The 24,565-nt window shown below is 36.5% G+C and overlaps 1 protein-coding gene across 1 annotated transcript in view; it reads left to right on the forward strand.

Annotated features, from left to right (window-relative positions):
* LOC107757564 (slit homolog 2 protein-like) overlaps positions 1 to 24,565 on the forward strand; it is a 69,984-nt gene that overhangs the window by 44,076 nt on the left and 1,343 nt on the right. The window contains exons 7-33 of the mRNA XM_016575082.1: positions 203 to 274; positions 1,505 to 1,668; positions 1,828 to 1,839; positions 2,031 to 2,163; positions 5,823 to 5,894; positions 5,985 to 6,056; positions 8,016 to 8,087; positions 10,118 to 10,261; positions 10,996 to 11,159; positions 11,581 to 11,604; positions 12,465 to 12,485; positions 13,399 to 13,549; positions 15,349 to 15,423; positions 15,515 to 15,658; positions 15,860 to 16,003; positions 17,842 to 18,008; positions 18,275 to 18,407; positions 18,661 to 18,729; positions 19,719 to 19,790; positions 20,139 to 20,210; positions 20,322 to 20,393; positions 21,438 to 21,601; positions 21,731 to 21,763; positions 21,985 to 22,109; positions 23,028 to 23,125; positions 24,067 to 24,206; positions 24,363 to 24,389. Of these exons, the coding sequence (XP_016430568.1) occupies positions 203 to 274; positions 1,505 to 1,668; positions 1,828 to 1,839; positions 2,031 to 2,163; positions 5,823 to 5,894; positions 5,985 to 6,056; positions 8,016 to 8,087; positions 10,118 to 10,261; positions 10,996 to 11,159; positions 11,581 to 11,604; positions 12,465 to 12,485; positions 13,399 to 13,549; positions 15,349 to 15,423; positions 15,515 to 15,658; positions 15,860 to 16,003; positions 17,842 to 18,008; positions 18,275 to 18,407; positions 18,661 to 18,729; positions 19,719 to 19,790; positions 20,139 to 20,210; positions 20,322 to 20,393; positions 21,438 to 21,601; positions 21,731 to 21,763; positions 21,985 to 22,109; positions 23,028 to 23,125; positions 24,067 to 24,206; positions 24,363 to 24,389 (2,636 nt within the window). The remainder of the gene's footprint in view (positions 1 to 202; positions 275 to 1,504; positions 1,669 to 1,827; positions 1,840 to 2,030; positions 2,164 to 5,822; positions 5,895 to 5,984; positions 6,057 to 8,015; positions 8,088 to 10,117; positions 10,262 to 10,995; positions 11,160 to 11,580; positions 11,605 to 12,464; positions 12,486 to 13,398; positions 13,550 to 15,348; positions 15,424 to 15,514; positions 15,659 to 15,859; positions 16,004 to 17,841; positions 18,009 to 18,274; positions 18,408 to 18,660; positions 18,730 to 19,718; positions 19,791 to 20,138; positions 20,211 to 20,321; positions 20,394 to 21,437; positions 21,602 to 21,730; positions 21,764 to 21,984; positions 22,110 to 23,027; positions 23,126 to 24,066; positions 24,207 to 24,362; positions 24,390 to 24,565) is intronic.

Consider the following 24,565-nt stretch of genomic DNA (forward strand, 5'->3'; position numbering starts at 1 on the left):
CAAACTAATCTATTCCAAAGCACTTTTTTCATGCAGAACACCAAAGGAGTTATTTAGCATAATGTCTAAGATGCTCTTTTTTTATACAGTGAAAGTAAATGGGAACCAGGGGCAGCTGTGGTAACCATTCACTTTCATCTGGTGAACTATCCCTTATTATTATATATGTTTGTGATTATCTTTCTCTGTCTTTGTTTCACAGCACACTGAACAACAACAATATATCTCGTTTGTCAGTGGCCAGTTTTAATCACATGCCCAAGCTTAGGACATTGTGAGTATCTGACACACACACACGCGCACACACACACACACACACACACACACACACACACACTCAAACTGCATTAAACCAGTTCTTCAGACTGTCGTTGGCATGTTATCCAGCACTTATCATGCTGGCCCTTAATAAGTGTGATTATGGGGTAATAGGGTGTAATAACCACATTAATATGTATGTTTCATTAGCATACATTTTGTAGATTGGAGTCCTTTGTGTGCGATCATGATTTAATCCCATTTAAATGATGAGCTAAAGTAGATAATTGCTATATTGGCATTCTAGTCCTTGTTAGCTAAACGTCAGCAATAGATGATGGAAAGAAAGCCAGTGAATGCCAAGATGGGAAAGACCATTAAGACCATGAAACATACTTGGCTATATAGTGTGAAAGGTCAGACATTTTCCCCTATCAAATGATAGATTGCTAGTAAATCGTCCTATACTGTGGTTACTAAAAACTAAAAAAGGTAACTAAAACTAAAAGTTTTTTTTTTTTTATCATTTTTGCTGATTGAAATAATACAGAAATAAAATAAAATATAATTATTAGATGAAAAACATAAAAAAAACTTAAATGAAAATAAGGAATAATGTCATGGCAACTAAATTGAAATAAGTTGAAGTGCTACAAATACTAATACTAAAACTAAAACGTAAAAATGTTTTAAAGCTAAATAAAAGAAACATAATAATAAAATACCTTATAAATGACAGAAGCACATTATGAAATTAATAGAACTTAAATGAAAACTGAAAATAGGTAAACTGATAAAAGGTAGTTCAAAATATTAAGAGATATTATAAGTATATGAATAATACTAAAATAAAACTGTTATCATAGTTACCAATTTATTTCCAGAGAAAAAATAAATTATTCGATTCAGATCTACAATTTTCGTCATGTAATTTGTAATCAGTAATTGACTACAATTAGCAAGTAATCTACCTAGCACTGCAACTAAATATGGTTAAAGTTTCGTTGTAACATTAATCTTGTTAAGGGAAGGACTCCTAAAGATGCTGACCACACAGAAACACCAGAGTCAACAGAGAAATCACTGTGTGTGTTTGCACGTTGTCTGCAAGTAAAAGACTGTAATTAATGAACATGAAATTGTCTGACACAAAGTCGATGATACTCTCTCACACACATGGACAGGTTTTTTCGACATATCAGCTTAGACTGCCATCGGACCTTCAAATGACTCTTTCTTTCTCTAGTCGTCTGCACTCAAATAGTCTGCTGTGTGATTGTCATGTGGCCTGGCTCTCTGATTGGCTGAGACAGAGGCCCCGCCTTGGCCTCTACACACAGTGTATGGCTCCGCCCTCCCTGAGGGGCCACAACATGGCTGAGGTTCAGAAGAAAGAGTTTATGTGTACAGGTAAGTTTGTGTGCGTTTTATTTGTGTGGCTTGTTTATAGGCGATAAGAGCTAGTGAGAATAAAGAGAATAAATACATGAATTTGCTGTTTTGTTTTGTCAAAGCTTTCATATTCTGTCCATTTTTTGGCTGTTCTCTTTCTTTGCTCATGCTTTCAAGACTTCAGTGAAGGCAAGTTATTTGTGCTGAAATAACGTGGGCAAAAACGTTTCTTTACTTCAAACTGCATTTAGTTGCAATATGCAGTTCACAACTTTTTTGCTTGAGGAAGTTTTTTAATTTAATTCAACCTTTAGACTCAGCCTTCCTTTGTGTAGCACACACCCCTGCATCCTTGTCATCTGTCTGTATGTGTGTTTTAGGGCCCCAGTCACACTCGTCCTGTAGTGTGCTGCAGTGTCCTGAGCTGTGCACCTGCAGTAATAATGTAGTGGACTGCAGAGGGAAAGGACTGACTGAAATACCCACCAGCCTGCCAGAAACCATCACTGAGATGTGAGTGAGGAGCACACACACAGACACATGCACATGTTTGTTTTTGTGAATTGTGGGGACATTCCATAGGCTTAATGGTTTTTATACTGTACAAACTGTATGTGCTATTGTCCTACACCAACCCTACCCCTAAACCTACCCCTTTGTGCATTTTTACTTTCTCAAAAAAACTCACTCTGTATGATTTATAAGCGTTTTGAAAAAAGGGGACATGGGGTAATGTCCTCATAAGTCACCTTCTCCTATGTCATACCCATGTCATTATACAAATTTGTGTCCTCATATGTCACAAAAACGCACACACACACGCACGCACGCACGCACACACACACACACACACACACGTTTGTTTTGTTTTGAAAAATGGGCACATGGGGTAATGTCCTCATAAGTCACCTTCTCCTTGTAATACCCATGTCATTATACAAATTTGTGTCCTCATATGTCACAAAAACGCACACACACACGCACGCACGCACGTGCACACACACACACACACACACATTATACTAATTATAATCACAATATACTAAACTAAAATACCCCTAAAATACTTATTTATATTTCTTTTAATACTTTGTTTTAATACTTAATACTTTGTTATGTTATGTTATGTTATGTTGTTATGGCTATGTTTATTATATATTATATTATATTATATTATATTATATTATATTATATTATAGGAAATTCCAATTTATGTAATACATATAATAATAATACATATAATATAGAAACGGGGGAAAAAACATATATTTGAATATATTCAATATATTAATCACCATATATAAGGTATCATATTGATAATATAACATTAGAGCACAATACAGTATAGTAAAACACAACTTTTGTATTATATTATATTATAGTGTAGTATAGTATAGTATAGTATATTTATTTATGCATTTGTTTTATTTATTTTGTTAATATTAATAACTTTTATATTATTTTGTGAAATTATTAAATATCTTTCTGGACTGGAGAGTATCCATAAAGAAATAGTTAGGTCAGAAACACACACACACACACACACACACACACACACACTCACACACACACACACACACACACACACAGTGAGAGTTGTATCTGTATCAAATATTTTAATTACGGAGGCCATGCTGAAGTCATGCACATTAATTCAGTGTGGAAATGGATTTATTTTATCAATGGCATCTCTTCTGTGGGCCAACGCTCTGCCAACGGGGCCTGGATTGAGACGCCACATCTTTTTAAAATTATTGTGCCTCTCACTGCCAGGGTCATTGTCTATCATTTTTCTTCCCTTCTTGCTCTGTCTGTCATCCCTTCATTTTTCTTCCTCTGAAAGCTGCATGCAGGGCCTTGGCAGATGAGTCGGATTATCTCATTTGGCTCCGGTTGAATGAAATGTGTGTGTATGTGTGTGTTCGTCCACCTATGTGGGAGCCTGATTTTCATGCCCTGTCAACTTTGGAGAGCTTATCTGATTTATGACTTATTTGCTGTCAAAGAGAAGAACAGATATCTTGAGAGAGACAGCGAGAAGGCGAGACGTTATAAATAAGCATTGCTATATGTTGAATGCTGGAATACTGAATGAATAATATATTTATGATTCTTATTACTTGACTTGGCAGGTAGGAAAACTACAGCTGATGTTAATTTGTCTTTTATTGCATTTTTGTAAAGAAAGTGAAAATGATGTGATGTGTAGCCAAGTCTGGTGTCCCATACTCGGAATTTGAGCTCTGTATGTAACCCATCCAAGTGCACACACACAGCAGTGAGTAGTAAACACACACACACACACACACCGTGAACACACACCCAGCACAGTGAGCAGCCATTTTTTGCACTCTGAGACTCGAACCCACAACCTTTGGGTTACAAGTCCGACTCTCTAACCCCGCATTTAATGAAAATTAAATTAGCTCAAATGTGCAATTTTTACAATTTAAAATACTTTCTTTTCAGGTTTTTATTTGGATTTGTGTGCGCATGTGTGTTTGTTCAAAAGTGCACTCACACCAAAGCATCAGTTTTGGTTTATGATTGTAGAAATACAGTAGTTAGCCAGCAGCCACGTATGGAAACCTGTTATTGCCATAAAGAGTAAAAAATAAAACGGGTGATTGTGAGAAAGTAATTTGCAAGATGTAATTGCAAGATGTACATTTGCAATTGTAAGATATAATCACATTGTGAGATATAATGTCACATTTTGACTTGCCTGGCCTAGAGTTTTGATTAAGAAAGCCTCATTTTCTCACAATTCCTTGCACAATATTATGTCTTCATATTATTGTTGACATTATGACAATATTGTTGATATTATGACTTCAAAACAATTTTAACATGCTGTGAGAATTGAAAACTGATACTTTTGAACGTTAGCGTCACATATCCAGCTTCATATGTATGGGTTTTCTAACACAGTAGGTTTGTTCGGTAGCCCACTCGATACAGTATACGCTACGGTTCGAATCCTGTGAAACTATAGTTCAACAAAACAGCTCAAACCCTCGTATAAGGAAGTTAAAACAGCACGACTGCATCAGCGAATGGGTTTTATATCACTTTAGCTTTCGTTAACACTATCAGGTAGGTTTAGGGTTGGGTTTACTTGCCTGAAGCAATGTAATAAAAACGTGGTCATCACGTATTGAATGTGCATTTTAGCGCCACTCACCAGACATTTTACTTACCTTCCATAAAGGTATGTAATATCGCAGAATATTATAATAATATGTTGCATATAGTAATATGTTGCAGAAACATCACTAAAAGTACGTGTTTTCCATGAGCCTGGGTTGCATTTTGAGATACAAAGACACAGTGAGAAATAAAGTCGCATCTGTGAGATTTAAAGTCAGAATTACGAGAAATAACATCGCAACTGTGAACTATAATGTGTCAAGAGTGACAATAATGAGGAAAAAAATCATGATGATGTCTTTATTTTTTTGTTTAGAGTGGGTAACAGACTTCCAAAGACATTCAGTTATTTCTCAAGTGAAAGTATCTGATAAGAGGGAGGTTATTCAGATAAAGTGTGACGGCTCCATTAGGTGACCGGCGGCCTTATGATGTGACCGACTTCATGTAAAATACAACAGTTTTGCTACTAATATAACTGGAGTCTTTATCTCATCTGCAATAAGTACTGTTCTTTTCCTAAGGGGTAAATGCTTTACTGCAAGAAAACAGTGAGTGCGCTTTTAAGGCAATGTTAAAATGTCAATGTGTTTATAATTCAATTTTTCATGGAACACAGATGTTGGATTTTTTTTTAGTCTGACCAAATCCCACAAGCACACACTCTTCCAGACATGGGCACTACCTCAAACTGGAGCTACAGTAAACAGACACAGCTGTGATTAGATTAATCTCAGAGATATTGACATTAATCTCACATTTGTGCCTGTCACATTGATTTCCCCCCTCTTTTGTCTTGGTACCCCATTTAGTGTATTCAATTTCTGTATTACAAAAACAGACTTTAAACTCAGAATTAATGTCCGAGATTACAAAAAAATTCCGAACCCGTCATCGCCCATCATTTTCATACTTTTCCAATAGCTTCTCAATAGTGCTGTCAGTGGCCATCATTCACCTTGATTATTCCCTCTGCCACGTTCCCTACATTTGTTGATCTGGTTTATTCTCTCTGTTCACAGCCGACTGGAGCAGAACTCCATCAAGGTTATTCCGCCAGGAGCATTCGCACCTTACAAACGCCTGCGGAGAATGTGAGTGTGTCCATGTGAGCACACATACAGTACATACATGATTACACACTTATTCCTCATTTTTCTCTAACTTTCTTCTTTTTTTCTCAGAGATTTGAGTAATAATCAAATAACCGAATTGGCTTCAGACTCCTTTCAAGGTCTCCGATCTTTGAATTCTCTGTGAGTATCTATGTATATCTGTGTGTGTGCGTGAGAAGAGAATGTAAGAGTTACATTAAGCTTCCATTCTTCAATCATTGATGATCTGACTCATTCAAGCTTTTAGAGAACAGAACAGATAAATCCCTGTAGAGTCAGAGTCAAACATACGGGACACTTGTCATTTCAATAGACGAACAGTTTTAAAGGTGCCATCTTAAAACAAGTTGTATAAATAAATAAAGGAATAGTACTGATCTCATAGGAAAACAAAGTATTTTACAAGCAGGCGATTTTATATGAATTCAAATTATTTGATTTGTTGGTAACACTTTAGTTTAGGGACCAATTCTCACTAGTAACAGTTGCTTATCAGCATGCATATTTACGGAGCCCCAAACATGACATGCAAGAAAAAATAAATAAATAGCGCGCGCAATTTACTAATTCGTTCCCTCGATGTACTAAACCGTGCACAGGATTACTATTTCGTTCCCTCGATTTGCTAAGTCATGCACACAATTTAGTAATTCGTTCTCTCGATTTATAAATCTAGTGCACGATTAAGCAAATCGAGGGAACGAATTAGTAAATCGTGCGCACAATTTATAAATCGAGGGAACAAAATAGTAAATCGTGCACACGATTTAGCCTACAATTTTTTTCCTGCATGCCATGTGCGGAGCTCCGTACATATTACTAGTATATTGGCTGTTTATTAGCACTTATAAAGCACATATTAATAGCTTATTCTGCATGAGCATATTTTAGATCCCTTAATCCAACCCCATACCTAAATTTACCAACTAACTTACTATGATAAGCAGCAAATTAGGAGTTTATTGAGGCAAATGTCATTGTTAACAGTGAAAATCGGTTCATAAATTAAAGCATGACCAATTTAAGAAAAAGCAAGTAAGCTTGGTAACTCCAAGACTAAAGACGAAAAAAAAAAAGTTTTTACTGTATATGGCTAAAGCCTTAGAATATGAAACACACTAATATAAGCTCTTGCTCAAATATGTTAAGCTATTTGTTTTGGCCTGGCATTTTCAGTGTGCAGATGTGTGTGTTTTAGGGGGATGGGATGTATATGTCCTACTTGCTTGGTCTGTGTGTTTTCTTTGGTTTTCTTTACTGACCGGATTCCAATGAGCCAGAACTTAGTGGGCGGATCAGTTCTCCCTCTCTCTCTCTCTCTCTCGTTCCCTTCGGACCAGCCTCTTAGGAACACCAGCCAGCCATTGCAAATCTCTCCTGCTGAAAAAATACAACTTCAAGCCAGAAGAGTGATCCAATGTGAAACATAAGCGAACACACACATGCAAGTCCTGATGTGACATCACAGTAATGAAATACTTCAAATGCATGCTCAGACAGAACATTTTAGATGCTGATTTTGGGGGGAAATCTGCCTGTTAAACAGAGTTATGTGTGCTACACACTGATTAGTAGCTGAAAGAAGGATCAAATTAGTCAAAATATTTAACGAATAAACGTACAAAAGCACAACTGTTCCAGATCCATGGCTCTTTCTGTGTGGGCTGCACATATGTAGGATATCAGCATATAGCCAAAGCCACAGTGCCATTATTCATTCTAAAATAAAAACGCCAAGAAATGTGTAGCCCTGCATGGCTCTTTCAGATTAGTCTTGAATTTCCTAATATTCCTCACCCATTTTTACCACAACCTCAGTTTGCGTAGGGTTATGGACCATTAAGATAAAGTAATGAACATGAGATGATACGAGATTGATATATCGTATTAATATTGTGCACATGCTTTTTGTGATTTTACCTCATCAATCTGGGTCCATATGATTATTTCATTTGTGTTTAAATATGATTCGTCACCGGTGGCGCATCTTGTGCTCTGTTTGAGGAACCGTTTCTGATGAATGGTTATGTGTGTGGGTGGGTAATGAACATCTTTAATCTTTGCTTTTATTTAATGTTCCCTTGTGTTTCTGCCTTTCAGGGTTTTATATGGGAATAAAATCAGTGAACTTCCCAAAGGCCTTTTTGACGGACTATTCTCATTGCAGCTACTGTGAGTAATGCACATTCTATGAATTTATGCTTGAAAATGCCATGAAGGAAGGGCGTTTATTTCTCTCTGTGTGTGGGTGGGTCGGGTTCTGCCAAGTCTGAGGACCAGCCATTGGAAAAATGGCTTAATAAACCTACTAAATAATGACTTAATTAAAATCTAATAATGCAGAATGCCTTGTGTGAGGGGAAATATCATTAGCTCAGTACAGAGTTGTCAAGAGACCAACATTTTTTATATCAATACCAATAATTCTCCATATCAACTTAAATACCACTGCATAAATGGATATGCTGTTAAACACCTTATTGTAAAGCTTTACCAGTATTTCTTAGTAAGTCAGCATTGCTTCAAATAACAGTCAGTGATATAGAGGGAGGAGAGAGCAGTGATTTTTCTCTTTGCATTGTCAATATTGACATTTAAATGAATATTAATGACATACTAGACAGTGGAAAGTACATTAGGCTGCATTTATACTCTGATATTTTGACACAGATCTTATACCTAACCAAACGTGTTTACAAGAATATCCTACCAAGACAAGAACTTTATTTATTTTAGTATCAACTTTGTACCAAAGTTGTGGTACGGGTGCTTTTGACGTCCCTAGCTCAGTATAAAAACAATAGATATTCACATCATGATAGAAAAAACAAGTGTGTGTGTGTGTGTGTGCCTGGTATTCCCTACATTATGGGGACCAAATGGCTCCACAAGTATTTTGTGAACTTTTGGGGACATTTTTTGGTCCTTATGAGGTAAACAGCTTATAAATCATGCAGAATTATGTTTTTTGATTGAGTAAAAATGCCTGTAGTTTTGTGCGAGGGGTAGGTTTAGGGTAAGGGGATAAAAAATACAGTTTGTACAGTAGAAAAGCCATTATGTCTATGGAATGACCCCATAAAACATAGAAACCTGTGTGTGTGTGTGTGTGTGTGTGTGTGTGTGTGGGCTGTGTGTGTGTGTGTGTGTGCCAGTCAGTGCATGTGGGTGTGAGGAGTATGTTTAGGAAATGCTTGTTAATCCAAGTATTTATAGGGTTTTAACAAGACCATAAGCGTTTGGTGCTACTACATAACATTACAACCACACACGCGCTCAGACAGTGTTGAAAGTGAATCTACTCCCTCTCACTCTTGCAGACTCGTAAAATATTCAGAAATAACTAACATGTGAAACTCACATTTGTTTATGCTCACAAATATAAAAGTTTGGTGCCAATAACTCACAACACACACACACACAGATTTATTGCTTTGCAGAAGATGCAGAACATATAAATCCTGTTTATACGAAAGCTGCTTTGTAAAATAAATCCTCTGTTTATTCACAACTGTGTGTGTGTGTGTGTGTGTGTGTGTGTGGGCTGTGAGGGTAGGACTGTATGCCTCACACATTTCCCTGATGACAGACAGCACAACTGGACATAAATTCACACACACACACACACACACACTTCCGCTGTGTGTGTGTGTGTGTGCCAGTCAGTGCATGTGGGTGTGAGGAGTATGTTTAGGAAATGCTTGTTAATCCAAGTATTTATAGGGTTTTAACAAGACCATAAGCGTTTGGCGCTACTACATTACATACAAACCACACACGCGATCTACTCCCTCTCACTCTTGCAGACTCGTAAAATATTCAGAAATAACTAACATGTGAAACTCACATTTGTTTATGCTCACAAATATAAAAGTTTGGTGCCAATAACTCACAACACACACACACACACACACACACACAGATGTATTGCTTTGCAGGAGATGCAGAACATATAAATCCTGTTTATACGAAAGCTGCTTTGTAAAATAAATCCTCTTTTTATTCACAACTTTGTTCTCCTATAAGGCACTGTAAATGAGTCTGGAGACCATAGGGATTTTTTCGCTCCTATGTTTGTCTAGAAATGTTAATCTATTTGTGTATGGCATTTATAATATCTCAATTTACAATGCATGTATAGATTTTCCTGTTTGTCTGAGAGATTTGTGTAAAATGCCACATGCAAATGTTTATCCCAACAGGTTGCTTAATGCGAACAAGATCAATTGTTTGCGCGTAGATTCTTTCCAAGACCTGCAGAATCTGAATCTTCTGTCACTTTATGACAACAAACTCCAGACCATCGTAAAGGGAACCTTCTCTTCTCTCCGAGCCATCCAAACACTGTGAGTTACTCTAAGTAACATTTGTTGCAAAATGATTGACACTCTGCTGTATCTAAGATTTCAGAAAACAACAACAAAAACAAAAGATTACATTATATCTTGCAAGAGTGAATTGACATTTTCATTCATCCCATCTGCTGCTTTTGTTGCCATCAGTGTTGTAAATTGTAACTGATGGAAAATCAAATATGAACAATTCAGATAATAAGTTATCTAGAATTATTTAACACTTTGATTCATAGTTTAAGTATTTCAAATGGATCGCATATACACACATTGTTTTTGACTATCTTCTGAGGGGTTCCTACTTTTAGACTACTTGACTAGTAAGTTACAAAAAAAAAGAATATATATATATATATATATATATATGCATACAGTATACACTGATTTTTGGTGTTATTGATTTCTAAAGACTGGTTGGAAATCAAGAGATTAATCTTGATCATTTTATTTTATTGAAAGCTCTTATTTTAAACATTAAGGAATAAAACAAAAGTGCAAATTTTATATATCAATTAATTTTTTGGTTGTCGTATAAATATCATCTCTTTATAATGTCATGTTTGAACAACTCTTGGTATGGAATATTAGGCCCATGTATGAGCAATTCCATTCAGTCATATTTCAGGCTGGTCAAAAATTTGAGTGTACTCTATTTGGTTTGTCAAGAAATAGCACACCTTAACTATGACCGTCATTCAAAATTTTCTTAAATATTTTTTATTTATCAGTCATTTGGCCCAGAACCCCTTCATGTGTGACTGCCATTTGAAGTGGTTAGCTGACTACCTGCAAGACAACCCGATTGAGACCAGCGGAGCTCGATGCACCAGTCCCCGCCGCCTTGCTAACAAACGCATCGGCCAGATCAAGAGCAAAAAGTTCCGCTGTTCAGGTACATACACGCATGAACATGGGTAGTTGCGTATATGTTTCATTTTTGGTAATTTGCCAGACTTGCTTGCAGACACTGAGTTGTTTGACCCTACTCTTCCGGTCTGTTCCTGACCTTGGACTTTAGTGTCAGGAATGTGTGTATGTGTTTAGGGGTGGAAACATCTTAGTCAGCTTTCACTTATACGACACAGTTCTGAGGGTCTCAGAATAAGTTATCTTCTCCTGTAAGCAGATTATAAATCAGAATGCAAATGTGTGTGTGTGTGTGTGTGTGGGGGTGGTTGTCAGTTGAGTATTGATCGCTGTGGGGTTATAAATGAGCAGGATTCTCTGATCAATATTCATATTCATTTATTGATCTACACACACACACACACACAGCTTTCCTCTCAGTTCTCTGTGTATCTCTCTTTGTTTAGCTAAAGAACAATATTTTATACCAGGTATGTTCAGCTACTAAACGTTTTGTCTGTGTGTGTACTGCATAAAAACCTTTGGACTAATACACTAATGCATGCAAATTACATGCATATTATCATTCAGATAAAAAAAACTTTTGTGCACAATTAAAGATCCAGAATGCTATACAGACGGCCTGAAGTACACAAGTGTGCTGTGTGTTTTTTGCTGTATTTGCAAAGAAGAGCTACACATAATGGTGCTGTGTTCTTGTGTAGCACGTGGGTAAATGACAATGCTCTTTTTTTTGTCAGAATCGAATAATTTATTCAAAAATACATTATAAACGCAGTTCACACATACAGTTACTTGAATATACCTCTTCTATTGTGAAAAAAACCCAGCAACAGTTGATTACAATTCAAAAATTTTAAATAGTTTACATTTAAATTTGAATTGATGTTTTGAAAATTCAAATGTCAGGATAAAACAGATATCCTGATATCTTAATAAAGAATATGCCTCATTAAAAAATTACATTGTCTTTAAAATGCTTTTAATATATTTAGACATTTAATAAATGTTTTTACAGTAAATAAATGTATGCATTTCCTAAAAATGATATATAAAACAACATGAATACTAAGAGTATAGTTCTAAGAACTTGGCATGTGTTTAAATCAAACTACTAATACAGTATGATGGTTATACATGAAGTTGTTAGATGAGCAAACACACTATCAGACGGTCACACGATCAGTTTCACTCTTGCTGTGTGCATGCTCACAAATTGCACACAGTGGCATGGATCTGAAACACAGGTTTTCCAGAATTCGCCAGCGTGAGGGTTTGACTGTTTGAGTATATTACATATTCTCTCTTCCTTTCTCGCACACACACTCAGGGATTCATCATATCAATAAGTGTAAGTAACTGACACATGACCGATAAGGCGTCACCCTACAAGCCCCTCCCCCTCAACCCCAACCAATCACAGACCAGGACCCCAAATATATGTGAAAATGTGCTCAGAGGTTAATGAAGCACACAGTGTGAATGGAATGTGTATGTGTGTGTTTGACCGTGTGTATAACTCCTGGTTCATGTGTTTATTTACCGTACAACAGCTGCAATGTTCCTGCCACACTCTTCTGTTTCTCTCTTCTCTTTTTCCCCACGTCTCTCCTCTCTCTGTTACTCTCTCTCTCCATTACTCCTACTAGTTTATCCCAGCTAAACAAAGTAGTATCTCATTCTTTATCTTTGTTTCTCTTTCTCTCTCTGTGTCTTGTGGAGGAAATTCAGCAGGGTTTTCCTTTGTGCTTGATCTAACCATGTGGTTGCAGACTCGGACTAATACATGGTTCTGTCAAGCACCATGGAAGGTCTTGCAGCATCTACAGCATGGCAAGCAACAAGAGACAACCTTGGTGTGTGTGTGTAAATGTGTTTGTCTTTGTTTGTATGGATGTGCAGTTAAGAATATGTGTATCGTCTTTGTCCCCCTTATAAGTGTGTGTGTGTGTGTGTGTGTGTGTGTGTGTGTACACAACACTCTAAAGTCATGGCTAGTACATCAGCATGGCTTTATGTGTTGTTAAAAATGATAATCCCGATAGCATGTTGCCATGGTGATAACTGAGTTTCCTCTGGTCTAGCACAATTAACCTTTAACGTCCTCCCTCCCAGTGATCCTCTACTTTTACCACTCTACCTTTCCACCCAAACTCCTTCAAGCCTACCCTTCTCCTTCTCTCTTTCTCTCTGTCCTCTATTTCTCTCATACACTCTCTTTTTGTGATTGTGTGGTGTGTAATGGTGTATGGTTATGTGTGTAGGTGTGGAGGACTACCGGTCGAAACTAGGTGGGGATTGCTTCGCAGACCTGGCCTGCCCAGAGAAGTGTCGCTGTGAAGGAACCACAGTGGACTGCTCTGGACAAAAGCTCACAAAGATCCCGGACCACATCCCTCAATATACAGCAGAACTGTGAGTGTCTCTCTCTCTTTTGAGGTTTAGTTCAGCCAAAAATGAAAATTCTGTCTTCACTTACTCACCAAACATTGTTTACTCGTTCCGAACCCATCTTCATCCATCTTTGAAACAGAAATTAAGATATTTTGAATTAAACCTGTCCATCCCCTCCCTTTCTGTCCCTCCATTGAAAGCCCATTCCAACAAAACTTTGATGTTTCACAAAGAGATTGTAAAAGAAATCCAGTTGAGCTTCCTCAATAATCAATGAGGTTTGCTCTCGTGCATCAAACACATCTGAGCTACACTTCTCTTTTTTCTTTTCTTTTGTGCACAGGCACGTTTGTGTTAGTACACTTTGATGTTTTATCACTTTCAATGTGAATCTACAGTAAATCATTTTCAGTGGTGCTTGAACTTTGAATTTTTTGTGTGTGCGGATTCCTTTTTTTTCATCATATAAAGCAATCATGGCTCTTCACAAGACAGATTAAACCACTCGATTCATATGGATTACGTTGACTTTGTCTGGACTTTTACGATGTCTAGAAAAAAATTAATACAATAAATAATAATAATAATAATAACTGTATTTTAAAGATTAATTCTTATGGTTCTTATGGATTTAGAACGTCATGGTGAATAATTGATGACAGAATGTTTTGGTGAACTATCCCTATAAAAATATATTTGCATCCAGTCATCCACTACAAAAAACACTACAAAAGTTTGTTAATAAAGAGGCGAAATAATACAATAAATTAAATTAAGCTTTGTGTTAAATTGTGAATGGTGCACAACCTTGCTATACATTATTACTTATAAACAGGGATGCACATAAGTTTTTCAGTCTGGTTCTCATGAGAGCTCCTGGAGATTTGGTTTGGTGCTCACACTGCACATAGTGTGGCCCATTAAATATAACTACAAAAAAATAATATAATTCATAATAGTAATAATAGTATTATCGCATTTTATTTATTTTGTTTTTATTTTAAATAAAGTAAATTTAATTGAAATAAAAAGTACAATTATTTTATAGTACACTTAAAAATACAATGCAAATTTTTACATTTTCATTTGTTCCTTTTTTTATATGAATTTTCATAATTTTCAAACCTAAAATCAGCAAGCTTTTATTTTGGTGGGTTGCCAGTAAGTAAATATGTGAGCCTGGAGCACAAAAGCAGTCTTAAGTCGCTTGGGTATATTTGTAGCAATAGCTAAAAATACATTGTATGGGTCAAAATTATAGATTTTTCTTTTATGCCAAAAATCATTAGGATATTAAGTAAAGATCATGTTCCATAAAGATATTTTGTAAATTTCCTACTGTAAATATATCAAAACTTAATTTTTGATTAGTAATATGCATTGCTAAGAACTTCATTTGGACAACTTTAAAGGCGATTTTCTCAATATTTAGATTTTTTTGCACCCTCAGATTCCAGATTTTCAAATAGTTGTATCTCGGCCAAATGCTGTCCTATCATAACAAACCAGGGTCACATATATGAGCTGCTGGTTTTAGCTAGCTCTGCCGAGTGAAGCACGTCAGTGAATGAAATGTCACAGTTTCACATTTTGCCAAGATTCATGCTTTCAGTTCGAATTGGAAATTTTATGCAGTATTACAGTTAGTCGATCTAAATGATGCTCTGAACTTATTTACCCAGCGCATTTTTATTTTGGTCGCACCTGCGCACCACTTAGAGTATGTGCATCCCCGCTTATAAACATATAAATGCATACAGATTCATTCATCAATAAATAATTTACTTGCGTGTTGTGTGTTTGATTTGTTTTCCATGCAGCCGCTTGAACAATAATGAATTTACAGTGCTGGAGGCTACAGGAATCTTTAAGAAGCTTCCTCAATTGCGCAAAATGTAAGTCTCTTTCTGTGTCTTTGTTATCTGTCATTACACAGTTTAGGCGACCATCACTTAAATTACCTTGGCAACTTGCTTTGTTTTACAGTAACCTCAGTAACAATAAGATCACAGATATTGAGGAGGGCACATTTGAGGGGGCCAGTGGAGTGAATGAACTCATACTGACGAGCAACCGCTTAGAGAGCGTCCACTACAGCATGCTGAAAGGCCTCGGCGGTCTCCGCACACTGTGAGTATCACATGCTTGCACACCCCAATGAATAACTTGACTGAACTTCAGGGTAGTGCATGCACCGTGCATGCAAAATTTGTATCTAGGTATGATTCTATTCTCTGGTGTGTGCACCTTGGTTTGTGTTTTCCAAACCGAATCTCATTTGGAGCTTCTGGCTGTTTTAAACGATTGTATGTGTGTGTTTGTCATGTGTAGGATGTTGAGGAGTAACAAGATAAGCTGTGTCAATAACAGCAGTTTTACTGGTCTGAGCTCTGTGAGGCTGCTCTCCCTCTATGATAACCTGATCACCTCCATGTCCCTGGGAGCCTTTGACACACTGCATTCCCTCTCAACACTGTGAGTATCAAACCAGAGTATCAACAAAGTGTTTTGTTTTGTTTCAGCACTGTTCCAAAACCGAGTTAGCTGCCTAAATAGGTGACTGTCTTCTAAGGGAACATCCTCATCTAAATAGCCCGTTCACTCCATAATTATATTCAATGCTGGGTAGTAACTAATTACATGTAATCTGGATTACGTAATCAGATTCCAAAAATTAAATTCTTGTAATTGGATTACATTACATTTCAAAATACTTGTAATCAGACTACATTTACTTTTTTGATTACATACTATTTACACAATAGCAATAAATTATTCATAATTTATTGATTCTCCATAATTCTTCCTTTCATCTTTTGAATTTACCTTTCTATATCTTTCTATTTACTTGAAGTTAATAATAATTAAGTAACGCATTTGCATGTTTACGGCTGTTGGTTAATGGTCACAGGACATGCAAAAAATATGTCATCTTTTTAGTAAACGATTTATTTCGATTGTTGTTCATTTAAAATGATTGATTTATATTATTTAATTAATTATTAGCACTTACCACGCACCTTGATATCATGTAATGTTTAATGCACTTCATGTTGTTAATATATTTTCATTCTCTTTTTGTATTTTTAATATCAATATGCTACAAGATTATCCTTTTTAAATCAATGTGATAGATAAGTTAGGTCAAAAGTAATCTAAGGTAATCAAAAAGTACTGTGTAATGTGTAATGTAATGGATTACGTTACTAACTACATTTTTTGTCATGTAATTTAGAATCAGTAACGGACTACAATTTGCAAGTAATCTACCCAGCATTGTAACTTATATAGCATCCACACCAATAATGAATCATTAATAATTATCATTATAGTTATTGTCCTTGAATTGAAGGAAGGGACCAATGTGAATCATTCTACATAAACAGAAACTCAAACACAAAAAAACTTGACTCAGAATTAGTTTCAATACAGTTTCACATTAGCAAGTTGCTAAACTAATTCCATGATACTCTATATAAGTATAAAATACAGGGAACACACAGATATTAAGATAAAAAATTGAATTTAAAGAAAAAAAAAAACAGGTCAAATTGTTACTTATTCAACAAAATCTGAGTTTATTTATAATAAACGTTTCTCTCGCCTCATTGGCCATCATATTTATTAAACGGGCCATGAACTGCCTTTTTAAAAAAATGTATACTGTTCTCTGAGGTCCGCATATAATGTTAACAAGATTTTAACATCATCATTTAGAAGTAATAGGTTATTTTCTGTCCTGTTTTTGATCCAATATAGTTGGCACAGCATCGTCTTTTAGTTTCAATCTCTCTGAAAATCCTGTCGAATTATGTCTCGTTTAAACATGTATACGTGATAAAATGAAGTGCACAAAGGACTTACTGACTTGATAAAAAACAAAGTTCATCCACTCTTTCCTAATGTTGGGATCAGAAGGAAGGCGATGCAAAGACTGTGTTTTTCCGCTGCTAAAGAGGCAGTGATGCAGAAACAGGCATTGATCTTCTTCTGCAGAGGCAGGCTTTCATATGATGTGATAATGTCAGAAATTCAGAAACGAGTCGTTTTAGCAGCTTGGCTTCAATATAAGCTGTTTTTAGACTTAACGAGAAAGTTTTGAATTCTGAAACTTACAGGATGTTTTATAGCACAATGACCAAAGGATCAAGGATAACTTGATTTCTCAATTCATGACCCCTTTAATGTTGTCTGCCTTTTTAAGACGGTAGTGTGCCTCCGTGGGCAGCTCATTAGGTTTTCAAACACAGCATTCGGTTGTAAGCTTTTGGTAAATATTCGCTACATAATTTTTCCATTATATGTTCTTACAGGAACTTGCTGGCTAATCCGTTTAACTGTAACTGTCATCTGGCCTGGCTGGGGGAATGGCTTCGTAAGAAACGGATCGTTACGGGAAACCCTCGCTGTCAGAGCCCATACTTTCTTAAGGAGATCCCTATTCAAGATGTAGCCATTCAAGACTTTGCCTGCGAAGACGGTACGGCTATGACTGTGTGTGGGGGTGTTTAATACATATGCATGTGTATAAGAAGATCTTGTTTCTAGCTCTTAATAGGGCTCTGATAAGATCTGCTATGCTATGCAGTGTTATCTTTCCAGGCAAGCTTACAAAAACCCCTGCATATCTTCACATCAGAAAGCTCATTTCAGATTTCATCATTCTCGACATGTGATAAATGAGAACATTAGCATGCTGATTAATTTTCTCTCTGTGTGTGTGTGTGTGTGTGTGTGTGTGTGCAGGTAATGATGAGAATAGCTGTTCGCCCCTGGCTCGCTGTCCTGCCGAGTGCTCGTGTTTGGATACGGTGGTTCGCTGCAGTAATAAAGGACTTAAGCTTTTACCCAAAGGCATTCCTAAAGACGTTACAGAACTGTGAGTGTGCACAAACACACTATGGCCACAAACCTCGCAGCAATTTCATAATAAATGGCCATTTTCAAAAATCCCCTTATCGGATCCAGGCACACGTTTTTTTGTAAACCCAGCTGTCTCCAACCACATACTTGACGTCTGAAACAATACACGGCTGCTCTATATACGTCTTTGAAGTTTCTCCTATTACACTGTTGCTAATGTGCTATTTCCTCTGCGTTTGAGTAATAACTTGTTTGTCTTTTTCTGATAGCTATCTCGATGGCAACCAGTTCACGCAAGTCCCTCTGGAACTATCCAATTATAAACACCTCACTCTCATGTAGGTACAGCCCTCTCTGGAGTCAGCCAATCACAAATACTTCACAGTTATCAGTTAAAACCAGCCAATCATAGCAGACTTGTACATATGCTGTTTGATCCATTTTCTCATCCAGCCATTGCCAGAAAATCCGAAAGTTTGTAGCTGTATTTATTTAGGCTTTTCCTCTTATTTCCCGCACTATGAGAACAATAGTCCATCTCCACCAAGCATACCAAATGAATTAAGCACTAATTAACAGCGAGCGTTATACAGTACACACGCAAAATGCAAATTCATCAATTAAATGAGTGATAGCTAATTTTTTTCAGTCTACATTACTGTTAAGTATTTATTTTATGCGCATAAAGAATGATCAAAATCTTTGAAATATGGTTTTAAATAATTCATAAGACTGCCAATGGTTTTTGTAGGTTTATAACATTTTAACATATTGTATTATTTTGATGAATGCAAATTAAATAGGCTTAGAAATCAGACCCACGCAGAAAAGTCCTTTCATGCATCAAGGCTGTTGAATGCTTCTGTATGTTGTATTTTGACTTCATGCCTAATGCATAACTATTGTACATGATTGGTGTTTGCTGTTTGCAGTTTTAAAGTCACTGCATTGATACATTTAGCCATTTGAGTGTCTTTAACATGGAGGTTCACGTGTGCGTTGTCTTATGCCATGCATTAAACCAAGTAATGTAAAGTGTAATAAGTAATTCCTTGCAATCTGGGTTTTGCAATTTTATTTAAATATTCCATCCAAAAAGTCAGTTTATCTTTAAAACAAACAAACAATGTAATGTTTGTTTATTTAACAAAATTAAATAATCCTAAATATAAAGAATCTTGTGCTTTTTAGTGCTGTGCAACATTTTGTTATTGCAGTTTACCCTAAATGTTGGCTTTAAGTGTTTGATTTTCTTGTGGCTCATAATAACACTCTGCCTTTGTGTGTGTGTGTGTGTGTGTGTGTGTGTGTGTGTGTTTTCTTGCAGCGATTTGAGTAATAACCAGATCAGCACATTGTCCAACCACAGCTTCAGTAACATGTCTGAGCTGCTCACCCTGTGAGTGTCAACATGATCTATGGCTTCAGATTGTGTCTGTGTGTGTTTTTATGGTTGTGTATGTCTGTAGCTGTGCATTGTGCTTGTGTGATGTGAATTTTAACAGTTTTATATTTTGTGCAGTATGTGTTTTTCGGTATGTGTATGAAGTTATTTTTTTGCCACCACTTTTAGACACATTTTACTACACTTTTGACCTACAATAACTGTTATTAACTTAACTATTTAAGATAGTTTATTTACCTTGTTATCTTTGTTTCAGTAATTTATTTTGGAAGTTGCAAAATTCACTTTTGCTTGGCCTGACGCTTCTGTGCAAACATTGTAATATCTTTTGTTTCATCCCAGAATATTAAGCTACAACAGACTGCGGTGTATTCCTGTTAAAGCTTTCGACGGCCTCAAGTCTCTGCGCCTCTTGTGAGTACCTCATTGATGTGTGTGTGTGTGTGTGTGTGTCTTTGCTATTAGACTTTGATTTATATGTTTTGGACTCTCTTGGATGGCTTCATTTCTCTCTTCTCTCTGCAGGTCTCTCCATGGTAATGATATTGCTGTGATCCCAGATGGAGCTTTCAAAGATCTGTCCTCGCTCTCCCACCTGTAAGTACCTCAGAATAAACACACACACACACACACACACACACACACGCGAGCACTTATGAGTGCACCAAATAGGTTTTGACAGCTGGATGTACTTTGGTTCTTTCTTTTACTCTCACACAAACACGCTGAAACACTTTCTCTGTCTGAACTTGGGGTTCTGCAGCCACAGATTGCTTGAGTTCTCGGTCTCCCATGATGACCCTTTTTTTTATAAATCCCATGGATCAATTTCACAAGTGTAATTATGACTGACAGCCGAGTAGAACAAATCTGTAGATTGCTGTACACATGAGATTGTCAAGCAACCAATATCATAATGTTTATTGTTTATATAAATAATAAATTTATATAAAAAAAATACTATTTATTAAAACCAAATCACATCAAAGTCACATTAGGTGAGTGCATTTTATTTAAGTTTTGTTTGATTTTGATTTGTAATGTTTCTTTATGAAGTTTGACATGCTGAATACAAAAAACACATTACTTTTTGTGTATCATTAACAGTGCTCATGAAAACTAAAAACATATGTTGACACTTATACAAGCTTATCTGTTATTACTCATGCATACTGTAAAAATGATAATACTGAGCTATCAACAACAGTTTAACATAAACAGTTAGCAAAAGCGAGTCGTCTAAAACTTCAGAAGTGTACGTCGGATGATTTTTGCCTGTTATGACTGGAATGATCCAGAAAGCACTAGAATATTACAGAATATTACAGAATGTTACAGAAACTAATAGAATGTTCCCGTCCTTGCAAAAGCAAAATATCTTTAAAAAAAAAATTTTAATCTGCAAAATTTGTACAAAAACTTCTCTGTACTAAACCAATGTTTCATAATTAATGATAGAAGTTCTAAAATTTTCCTGACCTAAATATTTACCAAAATGCTACGTGAAAATAAATAATACAATAATAATCAGCACCACAGAATTACAGAAGAGCCATCAAACACATTTTTGTTACATTGTGTTATTTTTTTCATCATCCACATTTTTGGGGAAGACGTGTAATATGTGTGTGTTTCCTGCAGGGCTCTGGGAGCAAACCCTCTGTACTGTGATTGTCACATGCAGTGGCTCTCTGACTGGGTAAAGAGCGGCTACAAAGAGCCTGGAATTGCACGATGTACCGGTCCTGGAGAGATGACCGACAAACTGCTGCTGACTACACCCTCTAAAAAATTCACATGCTCAGGTAAACCCACCCGTGCACTTTAGACACACTCATCCTGTCACAGAGAGGGCATTAGTACTAACTCTAACACTAGCTAATATGCTCTGATGTTAATATTGTAAGTAATGTGTTTGATTGGTACATTTGTAGAGGTGCCGGGGACTTGTGGTTTTCCTGTGCCAGGTAAGCAAGTCAATAAGAGCCCAGTCTGAGCTCTTAAACCCCGGCCCCCTGTAGCTGCCACCCAACCTTTCCTCAGGTTTAAAGTGACCTCTTTGACCTGTATTGGTTTGTGATGCCTTACCTGTTCAATCCTATGCGTGTTTGTAAGTCTGTGCTTGTTATATTTCTGTTTGTGCGTATATCATGTTGTGTAATTACTTTGTCCTCTGTATTTTACATAGGTCCGGTGGATGTAAGCATTTTGGCAAAATGTAACCCTTGTTTATCCAACCCCTGCAAGAATGACGGAACCTGCAGTAACCATCCCGTCGATTTTTACAGATGCACCTGTCCATATGGTTTTAAGGTGCGTACACCCTTAAACACAAACAAGAGCATCTCATTAGCTAATGTATTCAACTTCGTGTGCACAACCTTTTGTGTTATATTTGTACAAGATGAGATGGTGTGGTTTGTTTGAGGAAAGGGGTGCTAATCCTTTTTAAGATAGCAGACTTTTCACATGACAGGCAGTAAAATGGCAAATACATAAAGTACCATAAACCAAATCCAAATTTGCACAAAAGTTTCATCTTGCTCTTTGGATGATTATCTCTTTCCCCACCATTGATGGAAGTTTCCGTCTATCCGTGTTTTCACTGTTATACAGTAGGAGGTGCTATTACACATCTTCTGATAGAGTACTGAATGTCTGGATCAAAACAAAGCAAAGAAGAAGCAGAAACAAGTGGTTGCATATGCAAGCAGATGCATATGTAAAATAACGCGATCATCAATCATTAAACAGCATGTAAATAAAAACTGTCTAACGTTACTGAATGAAATGTCGACTGAAGAAGTGTTTTAGGACTGTGAACCTTTGGAAGTGATCGACTCCATCTGTGTTTTGATCATCGGTCTGAATCTGATCCAGACATAGTCTTTGACAAAAATGCCATTTTCTCAGCTTTTTGTTCAAAATGTTGCTTTTTTATGAAACTGACCCACATTCAAGTGTTGATGAAAAAAAGAAGGCATGAAGCTAGAATAAAACGTTTTTTGTGTGTGTGTTTAAAAGCAGAGGCTCTGTTATTTTGACATATTGCATGTTCAGATATGAATGAAAATTGTGTGAAAATGATCAAAAATGCTGGCGGCAACTGGCAACTTTAAAAAAAAAAAAAAACACTGGCAGGGAGAGAGTTCACATGTAACATTTGTACGTGAGGATATGCAAGTGTGAAAGACAATGTGGATTTGTAATGCAACCTGTGTGTTCATTTAGGGCCAAGACTGCAAGGAACCGATTCATGCGTGCATCAGTAACCCTTGTCAGAATGGAGGCACCTGCCATCTGAAAGATGGAGAGGAGAACACTCACTGGTGAGACAGACCTTGATCATCGTCATCAGCGAAATGGCGTGTATATGAGACCAATCAAGAGCTCCTTTATTGTATTCAGGCCATGTTGAATGTGGCTTTCATTTAGTAAATCAAGTAAATGCTCAGATGTGTGTGTGTGTCCCTGTTGCTCCGGTAATGAATATACTTTATGGACAGAGTGTGTCTAATCTGTCTTAATCAATCTTCACTCACGCATACACACATAAAACACTTGCATGAACTTATGTAAGTAGTCGTACATATGTGTATAGCACTGAATGCTCAAATAAACACTTATGTAATACTTACACATTCCAATATGAAATGCAAACTGATACATCTAATGTTATTCACACATACATACATTACTGTTCAAAAGTTTGGGGTCGGGATGATTTTTTAATGTTTTTGAAAGATGTCTTTTATGCTCACCAAGGCTACATTTATTTGATCAAAAATACAGTAAAAACTGTAATATTGTGAAATATTATTATAATTCAAAATAACCATTTTCTGTTTTAAAATACATTAAAATGTAATTTATTTCTGTGATGCAAAGCTGAATTTTCAGCATCTTCAGTACCACATGATCCTTCAGAAATCATTCTAATATGCTGATTTGCTGCTCATCAAGTTGATTAGTTTTTCGATTAGTTTAATGCATGCTTGCTGATGCTTTAATGCATGCTTCTTCCAGAAAAATGTTTTACTGACCCCAAAACTGAAAAAAAGATGATGTGATCATTTCTAAGCACCTATACTTACACTTTTGTGATGAAATAGTACAACAAAATTGAAGCAGGGACCCAAACATATGTAGACAGACTGTGAGAGACATGTAGTTACAAACCAATTTTAGACAGTTATAGAATAGCAACACTGCTCACAGAGTGAATTAAACGTTTCAAAAGAATTAAGAAGTCGTATTTGTGTATGTTCAGGTGTGTGTGTCCAGATGGATTTGAGGGCGACGAATGTGAGCTAAATATCGATGACTGTGAAGATAATGACTGTGAGAATAACTCTACGTGTGTGGATGGGATCAACAACTACACCTGTCTCTGCTCGCCTGAATACACAGGTAACCCACACAAACACAAGGACAGTCACGCGCGCAATGCTCTGTGTTCTCTGTGCTCTGTGTTTGATGCTAATGTGCTGCTTGAGCTAACATGTCAAATGCGTCCTCTGTATTTCTTTGTCTTTCTCTCGCTACTGGTTTCACTTTTTCTACTAGCTGCTAATAATAATGAGGTGGAGAAAGGTTAGTTGACTCTCTTTCACTTCATCCTCCCATTGTCTGTCTCTTATCTTTGCTGTTTCTGGCTAGTGCGTCCTCGGTGCTTGCTAACGTATGAAACACACACACACACACACACTCGTTGATGTTTCACTGGCTGGTACTCTGTCAATAGAGCTGTATTGTATTTGTTGTCTTCA

Source organism: Sinocyclocheilus rhinocerous, unplaced genomic scaffold, assembly GCF_001515625.1.
Source record: "Sinocyclocheilus rhinocerous isolate Xijiao unplaced genomic scaffold, SAMN03320098_v1.1 scaffold323, whole genome shotgun sequence".
Classification (NCBI taxonomy): Eukaryota; Metazoa; Chordata; class Actinopteri; order Cypriniformes; family Cyprinidae; genus Sinocyclocheilus; species Sinocyclocheilus rhinocerous.